General features: G+C 46.4%; 1 protein-coding gene across 2 annotated transcripts in view; it reads right to left on the bottom strand.

Annotated features, from left to right (window-relative positions):
* Nucleotides 1–16,931, bottom strand: part of PITPNM3 (PITPNM family member 3) — a 70,586-nt gene that overhangs the window by 28,410 nt on the left and 25,245 nt on the right. For both annotated transcript variants that reach the window (XM_028708336.2, XM_077919354.1), the window contains exons 3-4: nucleotides 14,120–14,227; nucleotides 10,250–10,297 (exon numbers count right to left, since the gene is read on the bottom strand). In XM_028708336.2, the coding sequence (XP_028564169.2) occupies nucleotides 10,250–10,297; nucleotides 14,120–14,227 (156 nt within the window). The remainder of the gene's footprint in view (nucleotides 1–10,249; nucleotides 10,298–14,119; nucleotides 14,228–16,931) is intronic.

The raw sequence follows: 16,931 nt of genomic DNA, 5'->3' as shown, positions 1-16,931 counted from the left end.
TCTACTCATGGGCAACAGGGTGAGGTGGGATATCTGAGGGACAGAGGATAAAAGCCAGGATAAAAGGTTGGGGTCCCAGCCCCTTTGACTGCTGGCTTTCTACATGCAGGGAGTTTTTAACATGGAGCAGGGGAATTCAAAACTGTGATCCCTCTGAAGGGTGTACTGCCACTACAGTTTTGGCCACTTGACTACCTCACATTTATTTCTTTTTTTCATAAAATGTATACATCTCTTGATAGATTTTAAAAAGTGGTTTACAAAAAATTAAACAAGAAAATGATCAACAAGAAAAATCAACAATAATAATTCAATACTTTTAAAAAAGTTAAAACAATGGTAGACTAAAAACAGATTAAAACACACACCAGCTTTCTGAACATCTAAGTAGGCTTATCTAAACGATCTTTTTAGGAGGTATCAAAAAGGGTGTACGGTGAAGGCGCCTGCCTGGCGTCAATGGGCAGGGAGTTCCAGATGTGCAGGCACTGCAACACTAAAAGATGGGTTTCTGACTAATGCAGAACGAGTATTTTGTGGCTCCCTGTAACAGGGCCGGCTCTGCTTATTGAAGCAGTTGAGTGGGCGTAAACATGTCATAGAATGTAATGCAGGACTTCAAAAGCAGACTAGCACAATAACATCACCCTAGAAAAGTGTTACATTTTTTGCATTGTGGCTGAGCACCAAGGGAGTTTCTTGCTGTGACGATTTGCCTGGGGAAACTCCTTTTGTGTGGGAGCTGAATCACCCGAGGCCACAGTCAACAAAGGATCAACATGGACATGCTGGCAATGAGCCTATGAGGGCAATTCAGCTGGTTTGAGTTGGAAATCCTGAGTTGCGGATTGTTCCCAAAGACCATCCATTGCAGAAAACATTCTGCTCTATTTATCCGTAAGACATGAATCAGTAGAGGCCGAGCAGTCCCTGGGCCATCGCCAGGACGCAGGGGTAAAATGGATGAGGAGAAACAAGACGAGCTTGAATCCTGGCACGATGGAGGCACTGTGTGAGAGAAGCTCCTGTGTCTGGGAAATTGCGCAGTTGCCTACCCTGGATGGGTTTGCTCTCCCCCTGAAGGAGAAGATTCACAATTTGGGGTTGCTCCGTCACTGGAGGCTCTGGTAGCATCAGTAGCTAAAAGTGCCTTTTAACAACTGTGACTGTTTCAACAGCTGTGGCCTTTCAACAGCTGTGGCCTTTCCTGCCCCAGGAAAACTTTGCCATAGTTCATTCATTGGTTACTTCAAAACAGGATTGCTGTAATATGCTCTATGTGGGACTTCCTTTGTGCTTGATCCGGAAGCTGCAGTCAGTGCAGAATGCCGTAGCATGATTGCTGACAGGAGTGAGGTCTGGCATGCATACCACACCTGGTTGCCGATTCCCTACCTGGCCAGGTTCAAAGGTGCTACTATTAGTATACAAAGCCCTTAACAACTTAGAACCAGTTGACCTGCGAGATTGCCTTCTCAACATGTGCCCACTCAAATGCTTTGATCGGCAGAACTGGCACTGCTACAAGTGCCACATACTACGCATTCTGCATTTATAAGAACTCCGCCATATAGTGTGGCAGCACCTACACTTTGGAACGCCCTGCCTCTTGACATCAGACCCTGTGTGGGACCAGAGGTCCCTTCACTTTACTCTTTTTGTTGCCTGATGAAAACATTCCTCTTTAGGTAACCCCACCCAGATGTTCAGAAAGCTGTTGCAAGTTTTAATTCGGATTTGGTCTACTGTTATTTTGACTTTTCAGAAGTTTTAAATTATGGTTGCTGATTTTTCTTAGTAGTGAAATTATTGGGGTTTTCCCCCTTTTTCTGTACAGTGCTTTGGGTGTCTTTCTCCCCCCCCCCCTTCTTTCCAATGAAGTGTATAAATTTTGTGGATAAAATAAAATGCCCCCGTTGACATCTCCTACAGCCCTAAAAATCCACCGACAAACACCATGGGTGTGGGGTTCTTTCCAGTCCAAGGGCCACATTCCATTCTAGTCACAAGCTGGCGCTGTGTGGGACCAGAGGCAAAAGTGAGCAAAGCTCCAGGATGCTGCTGAGGCAACGTGCATGTTCTGCCTCAGCAGCAGGATTGCTGGCCGAGGTCCTGAAACCCACACCAAGGTCACTCTCCAAGGTGCTGATCTTACATCACCTCCCCACCTGCCTGGAAGCCAATGAATACTGACTGTTTCCAAGGTGCGCTGGGGACTGTGAATGGTCCTGTCATCCAAGTGGAGGGGAAACTGCACAGCCAGACCCAACGGAAAAGGAGAAACCTGTGACCTTGCGGTTGAGCATACACCAGGGATGAGGTTGTATGCAGGTCCCCAGAGCAAGAGAAGAGGAAGGGGACCATAAAGAAAACTGGGTGATTTCATTAGCTGCCTGAATGAAGCTGATTATGAGGGAAATGATGTGTTGTTCTGTTTACTGGAGGAGTTTTAATGAGGTAAAATTATAAAAGAGACTTAGTCGGACTCAAAGAGGCTCCCAGGTGAGGCTCCAGCTTTTCGCCAGTTTTTCCTTGGCAGCCTTTATACTGTCATTACTGCAAGTTATGCTAATTACATCATTATACAAACTATGGGAGCAAAGAAGGTAAATTAAAACCCCACACAGAACGTAGAACTCAGCACGTGGATGAGAGTCCTCCATTCAAACAGCAGGGGGGAAAGTCCTGATTGGATATGGACTTGTTTGAGAGGCTGTTGTTTTTTTGTTGGCGTTGGTGTTGTTTACAATACAGATCTGGGGAGGGAAGAACCAAGGCAAGCTTTGAAACATGCCAGGCCCTGCGAGGAAGACGGGAAGGGGGGGGGGGAGGAAGAAGAAGAGGAGGAGGAAGAGGAGGAGGAGGAGGAGGAGGAGGAGGAGGACAGCATCTTGTCCAGTCTTGCAATTCTATGACCTGGAGGGAGAGTTGACCTCCTGACCAAAGGTAAACCATCTCCAAACTAAGAGCACCTACTATTTCAGATAACACTGGCCAGGCTCAGTTAACTTTCCCTCTTCACACAGACAAGAATGCTTGGCTGCTCCAGGCAACTCCACTGCTGGCTGCTAAGTGGTCGTTCCTCAGTTGTGCTGCTTCTGTAGAGCAGGGATAGCAAATGTGGTGTCCTGTACATATACTGCTGGATCCCAGTTCCCAGTGGCCAGCAGGACCAGCAGTCAGGGACCATGGGATTTGCAGTCCAAGAACATCTATAGGGCACTCCATTGGCTAACCACATTCTAATCTATTCTATTCACTGCATTTACACCCCACCTTTCTCCTACAAGGAGGATCAAGGTGGCTGACATGGTTCTCCCCTTCCTCATGTAATCCCCACAACAACCCTGTAAAGGAGGTTAGGCTGAGAGGCAGTGACTGCTCCAGGAGGCAGAAAGGCAAGAGTTTCTCAGCCCACGGGGGCAGCACCACCACCACCCACCACTCTTGAGCAAGGCTGAGTCATCCACGGCCTACCCAACCCTCCTGAGTGACAAGGCCCAGGCCTCCCTGTCTTAACACGTTAGCCAGCCAACCTTCAACCACCAAGACAGCAATCAGCTAGACAGGGATGGCGCCACCCAAAATGGAAGAGCTGTGCTTAATCAGAAAACACAGACCTTATTCCACATTCCAGGCAACCTGCCTCCATGGCTTCCTAAGGCATTTGTAGATAACAAGCAAAACGTCTCTGCTAAGATTTCTCAGAAGAGCTCCAGGCCATGGAGGGAAAGATCTGAATGGCTGAGAGGCAGCAGTGCTTCCTGGGGAAACCTCTACTCCTCATAAGAATGTAAGCAGAACCTGTTGGATCAGGCCAAAGGGGGGTCATGTAGTCTAGCATCCTGTTCTCACAGTGGCCGATCAGATTCCCAGTATGGGAAGCCTGCAAGCAAGACAATCAGAAGAGCACTATCCAGTTGTTCTCTGTTGCCCAGTATTCAGAGGTAAACTGTCCCTGGGCATGGAGGTTCTGCTCTCACAATAGACCTCCATAAGAAGAGTCCCCAAAGGGAGCCCATTTACTCCACCATCACAAGCAGATCAGATGAGGCTGCTGGATCAGGCCAATGACTCATCTTGTCCAGCATCCTGTTCTCACAGTGGCCAGCCAGAAGCTTGTGGAAAACTCACAAGCAGGATCCGAGTGCAATAGCCCTCTCAGCTCCTGTGGTTTTCAAGAGCATTTCTGCCTCTGACTGTAGAGGCAGAGAATAGCCATCATGGTTGGCAGCTTTCAATAGCCCTCTCCTCCTTTAATTGTCCAGTCCTCTTTCAAAGCCATCCAAGTTGGTGGCCATCACTGACTCTTGCAGAAGCGAGTCCCACAGTTGAACCATGAAGTGCGTGAAGAAGAATTCAAGAGAACGTTAAGCCCAGTGTGGAACTCCTGCCTCAATGAAACCCTCCCCTTTCACGCAGAGGCAGAAGTGGGGTTGAGTTAACAGGGAGCAGCCTCATTAAATAAGCCCGACTTGAGCCACCAATGAATGAAATAGGAAAACTAATCTTTGCTGCAAAGGCAAAATTGCATCTCCCCATTTCATGTAACTTACAGGCAGCAATTCAGAACCTGTTCCAAAGGCTTCCTGGCCTCCAGCTGGGATGCTAGCAGGTAGAAAACAGGGACAAGCCAAGGATTCCACCCTGGAGAACAAGATGCTCTAAAACTGGCTTATGAATCACAGCCAGGAAAACTGGAATTTCTTTTTCCTCTTTTCTTTGCAAGGGGAAAAAAGGAACTCCCCAGGGGGATCTGTACTCAATAGCAGAGATCCTGCTGCAGGGCTGGCACAGCAAAGCCCTGCATGGGAGAACCATGTCAGGCTCTTTTTGTGGGAAGAAAATAGTAAAAACTACAGGGGGAGAATTGGACTAATGGTATCTGGGAGAAAGAAGTGGGGAGCCCTATGGCTCTCAAGTTAATTTCAGGCAGGTAGGTAGGTAGCAAATAGGAGGAGGAGATGAAAGAGAGGCTTTGGCCCCCTGCCAGGATTTATTATTTGTTGCATTTATATTCCATTTTTCCTTCATGGATATCAAAGTTGCATTTGAACCCTGGTCTCCTCAGTTACCGGTCCAGCACTCTGGCCACTACACCACCACCCCTCCAAGGGATTGAGGTCCTCAACAACAACAAACCAGACCCCACACACATTTCCTGGGGAGGGAAGCAGAAAGTTAAATGCAGCTACTCTCTGCTAGGTTTGGGAGGACCATTTTGCACAGCAGATGGCAGAATCAGCAGTCCTGCCCTGGACTGGGAACGTAGCAGAAAGTAGCAGTCAACTGTACAGCATGCAGAGCTAACAGGGGTGCCCTTTAAAAGTCATAGCAGAGGCCCAGTATTGGGGGGGTAGGTGGAGGTGCAAGCATGTCCACTCGCCATTCCTTCCTATCCTGGGCAACAATTGAGAGGGAAGAGCTGATCGTGCCCACACAGTAACAGGTCTTCATACAGTCCAGCAACACAGCAAAGCCACCCACCTCCATGCGATAATACATGAAGGACATCAGAAGTTACAGGAGTCACCAAGTGCCTGGTCTTTGACAAAGCCAGTCCGGCTTCCAAGGCAGGACATCTCCACAATATCTGGTTATCTGCTCCACATCCTGTCTTGGGGAAAGGACAGCACCCACAGATGTCTGGAGAGACCTGGTATTGGCAAGGTGCCCATTCTAAAGTGATGCTCATGATCCTTGAGATGAAGATTAGCAGATAAACCAAGGTCCAGTAGCTGGACAGAGCGATGCTTTCAGTACCATGGACAAATCCCTTTGGGGGTGTCAGTGAAGTTTTCAGGACTATGGACAGAGCCTGCCAGGATTTCAGGACCTCGGACAGATCTCTTGGAGGGAGCCACTTGCCCAAAAGAATTCCCAGCTCCAAGGAAGACCTTTTCTCCCTGAGAAACAAATATCCTTAAAGGGGCAGCAGCCCTCATGCCCTGAGCCAGCTCTGGTCACTTGCTGCCTGGCATCTGTAGGATATCCCAGGGGGCTGGAAGGAGGCTGGTGTGGGAGGGGGCTCAGACTCTTAAGGGCATCAGATGTAAGAAAGAGCTTCTCTGGAGTTTCTGGTTTGGGAATTCCAGGCTTGTGGGGTCCAGCCACCCCTTACTCCTCCTCCTAGCCCTAGCTACTGCTGCTGCAGACCATCGCAGGAGCTGGTCTTCATAAAGCATCCATTGGTCCACAGGGGGACAAGGACTAATTGTCTGTCTTGCCTGCTGCAGAGAAGCCGAGAGCCATCAGGCAAGATGGTTGATGAAAAGGCAGCATGATAGAACTTTATAAAAGTGTACTATGAAACTGTGGAACTTGCTCTAACAGGAGACCATGAAGGTCATCTATTTGGGTTACTTTAAAAGAAGATCAGACACTCATGAGTGATAATAAGTGGCTTCTAGCCATGATGGCTATTGTTCTGCCTCCATGGCTAGAGGCAGTACTGTGTCTGAGTGCCAGATGCTGGAAACCACAGGAGAGGAGAGTGTTCTTCTGCTAGTTTCCCACAGGCATCTGTGTTGGCCACTGTGATAAAAGGATACCGGACTAGATAGGCTATTGGCCTGATCCAACAGGCTCTTATGTTCTTAAGGTTGTACAGGAACCCATTGCAGGTGTTATGGATTGAACAGCTACTGCACCTCTTCACAATATTCTAATTTTCTGAGATTGTTAATTTGGGGTTTTCATCAGCTGTACGCCATAATCATCACAATGATAACAAATAAAGGCTTGACATATCTCGCTTTGCATGTCATGAATCTCATGTATTAGTTTCACCTTTTAAGTTGAATTTCTGAAATAAATGAACTTTCCACCATATTCTAATTTTTTGAGTTTCACCTGTATTTGCCCATTTGTAAGAGACCTTCATGGCTGCAGGGGAGACAGAGCAGGCAGGCTGCCGGGGGGGGGGGGGGATAGCTTTGCAAGGAGTAGTTAAGCATTTGACCAGAGCAGCAGGCCTGGATCCAGCCCCTGAGTCAAAAGCATCTCCACACACCTACCCCTCCAGCCAGCCCTCTTAAGAGTCCCTCCAAACCACACACCCTACCCAAAAATGCTCAGTCCTTGAAGGTTAAGATTCTTGCTGCTGCTTATGTATGGGTGCGTGGGAAGGGGAAAATAATCGCTCAGCGCCTCACAAAGTCCTTTTCAGCTCTTCTTATGTTTGTTTTTTAAAAGGAGAAGAATTGCCAACAATTGAGAATTAACAAGCCGATGCTAACGAACGGCGCCGGGGTGGAGGGGGCGGGGGGGGAGAAAGCGTGTCATTCTCGCATTCCCCGATGAAATCAGACCCGTTTCCCTGCCATCTGTTGCACTGTTGCTGGCTGTTTATGACAACAAATCTGTCAAAGAGAAATAAACTTGCATGCGGCTGTGGGCATATGGTTCCTATTAGCAAGTGATAAAAAAAAATATATTTAAAAAGAAAAACCTGATGGAAGATTGAAATGTTTATAGGTTACTGTGAGACAGACAGAGAGAGAGAGCAAAGTGGCGTGCGAGGGGGGTGGGAGCTGGGAAGCCCCCAGAATCAGTGCTGCCCAGCCTGCAATCTGCCCACTTTATACAAGCGCAGGTGTTTGGCACTGACTCTGCAGCCACAGAAAGCCCGTTTCGGAGCAGCTCCCTGTAGACCTTCATGTTAGAGAGATCAATAAAGCTTGGCTTTGGGATTGAGTGTAATGAATTTTGCTTTGTACAACGATAAGAGTGAAGGTGACATGGGATGTGAGTGAGAGTGGTATTTGATGATTCAAGGACTGCTTTAGCCACAAGAGCAAAGTGGTGCAAAAATGTTCTGACACGTGTAACCGCACACTGCGCTTGGTGAAGACAGGGACAGGGCCTTCTCGGTGGCTGCTTCCCGGGTTTGGAACCCCATCCCTAGAGAAGCTAAAGGGCTCCCTCCCTCCCTGTTATCCCTTTCTTAATTCTGGCAGGCTTGGGGAAATGGACTGCTTTTAAGGAAAAGACTCTGAACAGTGTTGCCCTGTTTCTGTTATTTGTATTTTAATAAATTTGTTTTTTAGATTGCTTTCATAGAATCACAGAATTGTAGAGTTGGAAGGGACCCTGAGGATCATCTAGTCCAGTGTTTCCCAACCTTTTTTGGGCAAAGGCACACTTGTTTCATGAAAAAAATCTCGAGGCACACCACCATGCCAGATGGGGAAAGGTCACTTTTTACTTATGTAAAAAAAAATAAAAAAATAGTAACAGCATAGAAGGTAATGGTTAGGCTAGCATCCCTCTTCCAAATATGCTAGGTTTTTATTTGCAGGGACTGTTCTACATGGGAAAGCATTCAGCACTGTCATTCTCCCATCTGCCATCTGAATTGGTACTATTCTGGGTCAACTTACTCTGCTGCATGTGTAGATGAAAATGGCACCAAGTGTGGGGGAGGGGGCAGAACAGGTTTCAGATACAGGATATTAAGCATACACGTACTTCAGATTGAACTGGTTGCTTGCTTTGCAAGTTTTCATTTCCCAAATGACTGCCTTGGCAAGCGCAATACCTACCAGGCTCAACGCCGGTCTCGCGCTGCCGCTTCCCGCGCTCTCAAGGACCCGGGAGGAGGAAGGCGTGAAGGGAATCCCGAAGGCGCGAAAACCTCGCGCATGCGCAGGCCTTCCGCCTGCGACAGCCCAGTAGGCCGGCCGAAGCGAGCGGCGATGGGATGTGGGAGGGAGCTCGCTCGCCGCCCCGTGTGTGCCTATGTGGGGCACGTTACAGCCCCATGACGTCAGCGCCACACAGGCAGCCAGGCAGGCAGACAGCGAGAGCCCCGCGCTGGGCGGCCTCTCCTCGCCGCCGCCGCCCCGCCTCTCGCCGCCCAACTCGCCCGCCTCCCTCCAGGCAACATCTCGCGGCACACCAGGCAACGTCTCGCGGCACACTAGTGTGCCGCGGAACACCGGTTGGGAAACACTGATCTAGTCCACCCCCCCCCTGCAGTGCAGGAATATGCAACTGTCCCATATGGGGAACGAACCTGCCACCTTGGTATTATCAGCACCGCACTCTAACCAACTGAACTATCCAGAGTTTAATTATTTTTTATTGGTCGTCTTTTATGTGATTTCAGCTTTTGGCTTTTTATCTGTGTGGTTTTAATTTGCATAAGCCACCTTGAGTCCCTGTCTCGGGGAAAGCAAGATAGAAATAATAGAAATAGAAATAGAAATAGAAATAGAAATAGAAATAGAAATAGAAATAGAAATAGAAATAGAAATAGAAATAGAAATAGAAATAGAAATAGAAATAGAAATAGAAATAGAAATAGAAATAATAATAAAGGTAAAGGTACCCCTGCCCGTACGGGCCAGTCTTGCCAGACTCTAGGGTTGTGCGCCCATCTCACTCAAGAGGCCGGGGGGCCAGCGCTGTCCGGAGACACTTCCGGGTCATGTGGCCAGCGTGACATCGCTGCATCTGGCGAGCCAGCGCAGCACACGGAAACGCCGTTTTACCCACAGCGCCACCCGCGTCCCAATAATAATAAAACTGCCCTGTAAACAAATCACACTGAATGCTCACTAAAGGACAGGCAGAGTTTAACCTCTGCATAAGCAACTCAGGATAAATACCCAATAAACAGGTTGTCTGGAGGAGCACTGAGTCTTGAAATCTGCAACTGCCCTGCCCCATGGCCTGCCCCACACCATACATCACAAACTCTAAGGACCACTTTTTCTATTTGAGAGGCTTGTTAACTGACGGTGCCGGGGGGGGGCAGCTTTTGAAACCTGTGCATGCTCAAGCCTGGGCTCCCCCCCCCCCACACACACATACAAAAAGAGCATCTGGGGCTGTAAGTAAGTAAGTAAGTAAGTAAATATAATAATAATAATAATAATAATAATAATAATAATAATAATAATAATAATAATAATAATAATATATTTTTACCCTGCCCATCTGGGCAGCTTCCAACAAAAGATTAAAAATACATTAAAACCTCAGTCATTAAAAACTTCCCCAAACCAAAGGGGAGGCAGAACCACCAAAACATGGCTTTCAAGTCATAAATAATCAACTTCATAATCCCGAGGAAGGGGCTCAACACAAATCTGATTTTGGCCTCCAGATGGCCTTAGAAAAGAGCATTACAATGGGTTTAATCCCAGTTACCATTTGAAATTCAAACACAAGAATGAACCCTCTGGAGGAAAAGAGGAGGAGGAGGGTTTTAAAAAAATAATAATTAAAAAGCACCAGGACTCACTTTGTTTTTCCTGCAGGACTCCAGATGAGCAGAAGGACGGATCTTCGCCTGCCAGAGGGGAGCAAGAGAGGCAAAGTTAGCATCTCTTGGCCAGAAGTACAAGGAAACAACCTCTGTGTTGCATCTGCTGAGCCACAAATTGCTCTCCCTCCCAGACACTTTCAAGCTCCAAATTCTTTTTTATTATTATTATTATTACAAATTTTATTGAAAGGTTTTTAAACAATTACCAAGCATTAAGTGTCATCTTCCAGGACAAATGCATGCACAGATGTTAAGCCATGAATGCAGTCATCCATATGACATCAAAACAGACCTGGAAAATCTTTCAGATGACAGTTTAAGCTCAAATCCACAGGGTATTCTTCAGTTTAGAGTATTAAGATAATTTCTCCAGAGTGGTTGTTATGACTGAGATGGAAGGGAGATTATTGCACTATTGTTAATAAATGATATAAATTGAGAGCACACAGAGCCAAACCCATGTTTGTTATTCCTCTTATGGTGAGCTGCCGTAAGTGCTCCATAAGGAGCTATATTCCACCCACATTGGGTCCAAGTTTCAAGCTCCAAATTTGACCTTCCAAGCCCATGACAAAGCTTGGCTGCTCCAAGAAGGGACTTTCCTGCCTCCCCCACCACTAACCTCCATCTCCCACCCAAGCCAATGTGGCAGTTGCATGACTGGGACTCTTGAAAGGCCATACAATTATACTAATTATCATGAGGAATAAAGATAGGGTGATGCAAATGGGAAGCAGTGAGGGTGGGTGGATGGATGGGTAGAAACAGATAGCTCAGAGCCACACAAGCTCAGGAGAGACAGAAGAAAGGACCCTATTGCACAATGGTTAACCCATCCAAAATACAGTGATGGCTACTGGTTTGGGTGGTTTTAAAACTGGCCCAGGGACCCTCCAAGTGTTGGTGGTCCACACAAGCCATCATCATAAGAACCTAATAATAAGTAGCCTGCTGGATCAGGCCAACGGTCCAGCTAATGCAGCATCCTCTTTTCACAGTGGACAACCCAATGCCCTCAGTGGAAATCTTGCAAGCAGGATGCGAGCACAAGAGCCCTCTCCCCTTCTGCGGTTCCAGAAAATGGCGTTCAGAAGCATCGCTGTCTCTGACCATGAGTGTTTCCCCTATCATGCATTCGGGTGAGCTAGTTGGGATACTGGCCTGATCCAGTAGGGCTCTTATTGTGGAGCACTACAAAAACGGCCCACTTAAACCAAACTGGAGCCACTAACGATTAGTATGGCTTCATAATTATTAGTAATAACAAAAAGTAATTTTTGCATCAAAAATTACGCCACGCTTTTTTATGACGGCATCAATTACCTTTCCTTAGGTCTCTGCTTTATAAAAAATAAAAATAAAATAAAACCATGAGATATGTACATTCAGGGGATACATTGTTATGGATGCAAAGCCCAGGAAGTGAAAGAGAGATTCTATCATTTACTCACTCACTCACTCACTCACTCACTCACTCAGTCACACACACACACACACACACACACACACACACACACACTTTAGTCTCTCCCCTGCTGCTTTCCTCCAGGCTCTGTTAGCAGCAAGCAGAGAATTCCCTGCTGCCACGCACAATGTCTCCAGCAGAAATGTCACAATATTATCTAGTCTTTGGTAGGCAATTCCACCTTGTGGGTATCTAAGGATGGAAAGGGTGCTGCCCCAGATTGACAGGAGTAGGGAAGGCTGACGTTCTCAGAGAGTAAGACACCCTCACCCTATGGCAAGCTGGAAGATCAATTAGGCTGGGAGATGCTTGTTAGACCCCAGGCTGCCCTGTTCTGCTCTATGAGCAAGAAGGGCACTGAATTCTGGTCCTTAGAATCCAAAGCCAGTATGAACCTGCTTCACCTCGTAGCCAGGTTTAAGATCCAGATGTAAGACCCAGATTTAAGATTGAACAAAATCCTGCTCCACCTCACAGCCAGATTTAAGACTTGATGGGCTATTACACAACCTCCACATGATGGGACACAAAAGAGAGATAAATGCACCATTTGCAGGCTTCATTCCCTAAGAGGCTTGCACTGCAATGACGACACAACTCCCAGAGGGAAGCCAGATCTGAGGTTCTCAGCCCTGTCATTCCCCGCTAAATGGCTCTGTTCCTTGTCAGATTAATCTGCTTCCCCCATGCCCCACCTTGCCTGCTGTCAAGAGGCGAGAAAAGCTTGGGATGCAGAGAAACCGTCTTTTCTCAGCAAAGTAAAAAAGGAAAGCCTATGAATCATCCAGTCTTGATTGAGATAAATTAGCAGGGAAGCACTTGATCCTGACCATCATCAAGGGCAGCGTGAAACAGATCACACTCCCCCCCCCTCCCACAACACACACATACCCACTAATTATCTGTTTAGCAGCCTTGAAGATGCTGCCTGGCCTGTGCGGAACCCATGACAGTCAGCTAACAAACATGCCAGCAAGGAGGAGGAAGAAGAACCCCAAGCAGTGACAAGAGAGCAGCAAATGCTACTCTCTCCAGCATATTGAAACAGAGCCCAATAACTGATCGGAGGTCTTTAGTGTGCACAGAATTTGTGTTAGGGTACTAATCTGTTGATTCACACAGACAGGAGCTTGTAGAGCAAGAAAACAGCAAAGCAGCTTATTATCGGAAGTGCATCACTTGGAAAAGGTATCTAATGCTAAGCTAATTGACAAAGATTGCCACGGGTCTGGAACCCAAACCTGATGAGGAACGGTGGAGGGAGATTAGGGATGTTTAACCTGAAGAAGAGAAGCCTGAGAGGTGACATAATAAAGCCATCTTCAAATATCTGAAGGGCTTCCACAAGGAAGATGGGGCAACCGTGTTTTCTGCTGCTCCAGAGGGGAGGACCCAAGCCAACGTATTCAAATGTCAAGGAAGGAGATTCTGACTAAACATTAGGAAGGGCTGGCAGGTGTGAAGCAGGTAAGGGGAAGACAAGGGGCAAGATTGTAGCTGGAAGCCTTTGAGAGTTGATTTGTTGAGTGGGGAGCTGTGATCCGCAATCATAGGCAGGTTGCAGAGGCTGGTCTTGAGCCTAAGCTATGAGGAGCAGGGAGCCGCTGCAGAAGAGCATCATGCCACCTTGGTCGCCAGGCAACAGAGCAGCATCAGCATCAAACTGGGCTCCCAATTGCTATAGAGAATGAGAGCAGCATTTGCCAACTGGGGACCCTCCAGGTGTTAAGAGCATGAGAATAGCCTTCCTGGGCTCTGCTGGATCAGGCCCACCTAGTCCAGCATCCTGCCCTCACAGAAGCCACCCAGAAGCCTGTGTGAAACCCACAAGCAGCAACTGGTACCCAACTGGTACCTAGAAGCATTACTGCCTTCTGCTCTGTAGGCAGAGCATAGCCACCATGGCTGGTAGCCATCAATAGTCCCCACCTCCATAATCTCCATGACCAGATCATCTCTAGTAGCCACTGATGGCCTTATTGTCCTCAATGAACTTGTCCAACCCTCTTTTAAAGCCATCCAATTTGGTGGCCATCACTGCCTCCTGTGGCAAGGAGTTCCATAGTTTGTGCTGCAGGAAGAACTCCTTCCCTTTTATCTGCCCTGAAACTCACAACTTTCTGCTTCATTGCATGGCCACGAGTTCTAGGGTTAAAAGAGATGGAGGAAAACTTTTCTCTGTCTACTTCTTCCACGCTGTGCAGAATTTTATAAACTGCTATCACATCACCACTTACTTGCCCTTTTTACAGACTGAAAAGACGCTGCAACCTTTCCTCTTAGGGGAGTCGCTCCATCCCCTTGATCACCCCCTTTTCTGAAACTTTTCCAACCCTGAAGGTGGGGGCAGAGAGGGGGTGTTGCATGTGACTCAGTGTTACCTTGGTTCTCCTCCAGCTTCCCAATGGTCTCAATCTGCTCCACCAGGTCGTTGGAGTTCCACTGGCTCATCCCCAGGAGGATCGCACTCTTCCCTTCCGCCACCTCCTCTGCAGTGAGAGAAAATGGCATCACGTTTCAGCACAATGGCAGCACGGGTACCAGAGCCAGGACGGCTTCACTGAGACTAAAGCAGGTCGTGGTGAGGATACATGGCCTGGCCACAGGATCAGAAAGTGGAGGGTCTCCTCCGGGATCCTTCCCCCCCCCCAATTTTTTTTTATTAGTTTTCCATTTTTAACACAACACAAAATAACAAACAAATAACATAAATATATGTGTGTGTGTGTGTGTGTGTGCGCGCACACACACACACACAAACACACATTCAAAATTTCTTACCATTAAAAATCCAAATTCAATCCATTTTAGGTGACTTCCTCAAATCCTTCCTGACTGATTTCCATTAAATTTCATTTTAGCAATTTTCCAATATCCACTTCTAATAATGTTAACTTGTTCAGATTACTAACTTTCTTTCTTTTCATAATATCCTCAATCCATCATCTTATACTTTCAACATAATTTAATCCTAAATCAAATTTAGTACTTGCAAGTATTTCCTCTTATATTATATATATAATAATAATAATAATAATAATAATAATAATAATGTATTTTACTAAATATTCCTTAAATTTCTTCCTCCAGAAACCTTTGCAAGAGTACAGCAAGAGCATCACTGCATCCCCTGCATGTGTGTAAAACACTATTATTATATAAAGCCCTTAACAATATGGGACCACTTTACTCAAGAGATCACCTTATCCCTTATATATGCTGACTCAACCACTTCAGTTGGTGGAACTGGCACTGCTGTGGGTACCACATAATACCCGTTCAGCGTTTGTAAGAAATCCATCCATCTTTCAGTGTGGCAGCACCTACACTTTGGAACTCCCTGCCTATTGATGTCAAGAAGGTGCCTTCATTGTATTTGGGGTGGTTTTTTTGGTGCCTGCTAAAAACATTCTTTTTAAGACACACACATACCCAGATATTTAGAAAGCTAGTGTGAGTCTCTTATCTCTTTTCAGTCTATTGTTATTTTAACTTTTTGAATGTTCTGAATTATTGCTGTTTATTTTTCTCACTGATAACTTTATGGTTTTACCTGTTTTTCGTAAACGAATCTGAAGTTCTTCTTGCAAGCTAGTGGTGTGAAAATTTTATGAAATAAATAAATAAACAGGAGGCCCAGACACCCACTGTGTCTCCTTCATAACACCCCTTAGGACAAGGGTAGGCAAACTAAGGCCCAGGGGCCGGATCCGGTCCAATCGCCTTCTAAATCTGGCCCACGGATGGCCCAGGAATCAGTGTGTTTTTACATGAGTAGAATGTGTCATTTTATTTAAAATGCATCTCTGGGTTATTTGTGGGGTATACGAATTTGTTCATTTCCCCCCTCAAAATAGAGTCCGCCCCCCCCCCACAAGGTCTGAGGGACAGTGGACCAGCCCCCTCCTGAAAAAGTTTGCTGACCCTTGCCTTAGGATGTTAGCTGTGCAGCGCTAGAGAGAGGATGCCACATGGCAAGGCTGGCACAGAGCTGGGTGCCACTCACAAGACGTTCACACGGGCAGCCATGCTTTGGGGGGAGGGAAGAAGCATTATTATTATTATTATTATTATTATTATTATTATTATTATTATCACCCCACTGTTTTCCCAGAACAGGACTGAATGCACCTTACCCTTAATTAAAACAACATAGGTAATAAAATACAAACTCTTTCTCTGAGGATATTTGTTACAGGTCATGTTATCATTTGTACGTTTCACTGTTCTGGGTTAATTGTAGTGGGGATTCTTGGCTGAACTTCAGTGCAATTTGTAAGAGACGGCGATGTTAATGGAGGATTAAATGAGATATACGCATTTCCCTGAATTAAAAATAAATAGATCTCTATCCCCCTTTATTGAAGTTCAAGGCTGCTACCACCAGCTGTGTGCAAACTGCAATTTAGACTGATACACTGAGGAGGCAAGTTTACAACACACTGATGGCTGAGGGAGTTGCGTAAGTTTAGCCTGGAGAAGAGAAACTGAGAGGTGATGTCAGAGCCATCTTCAAATACCACAAGGCTGCTACATGGAAGATGGAGCTAGCTTGTTTTGTGCTGCTCCAGGGGACAGGACCCTAATTGCTGGATTCAAAGGACAAGAAGGCTATTCTGACTAAATATTAGAAAGAACTTTCTGGGGGTATAAGCCATTCGACAGCAGACTCCCAATGAATGTGTGGACTCTCCTTCATTGGAGGTTTCTAAGGTGAGGTTTGATGGCACCTGTCAGGGATTCTTTAGCTGCAATTCCTGCAATGCAGGGGGCCGAAGCAGATGACCCCTGTGGCAGACCCTCCAATTGTCCCTATTTTCCAGGGACATCCTGAATTTACAGAAGCCATCTCAGTTTTTGATTTGATCCTAGAAGGTCCCGCTTTTCCTTAGGACATCCCTAAGGAGAAATGTTGGAGGGTATGGTAGGATGTCCCTATTTTCATGGGAGATATGTTGGAGGGTATGGAGTTATGTGACCCCAAACCCAAGGAGATAACTATACAACCTTTAAGGTAAAGTGAAATATACTCAGAGTCGCAAAGTGATTTCATGCTCTTTATTCAGCTCATAGTGGTGAGGAGGAATGAATGAATGTCCCCTCAAAGTATCTGCTTTATATACATTATTTACACAATGGGCTGCACATGATTGGCTAATTCCGGAATTCTACTGTAAGCCAATCAGGTTGTGG

This window comes from Podarcis muralis, chromosome 15 (genome assembly GCF_964188315.1).
Source record: "Podarcis muralis chromosome 15, rPodMur119.hap1.1, whole genome shotgun sequence".
In the NCBI taxonomy this organism is placed as follows: domain Eukaryota; kingdom Metazoa; phylum Chordata; class Lepidosauria; order Squamata; family Lacertidae; genus Podarcis; species Podarcis muralis.
Note: the sequence above shows the minus strand (reverse complement) of the source record. Positions and strands in the feature narration are given on the sequence as shown.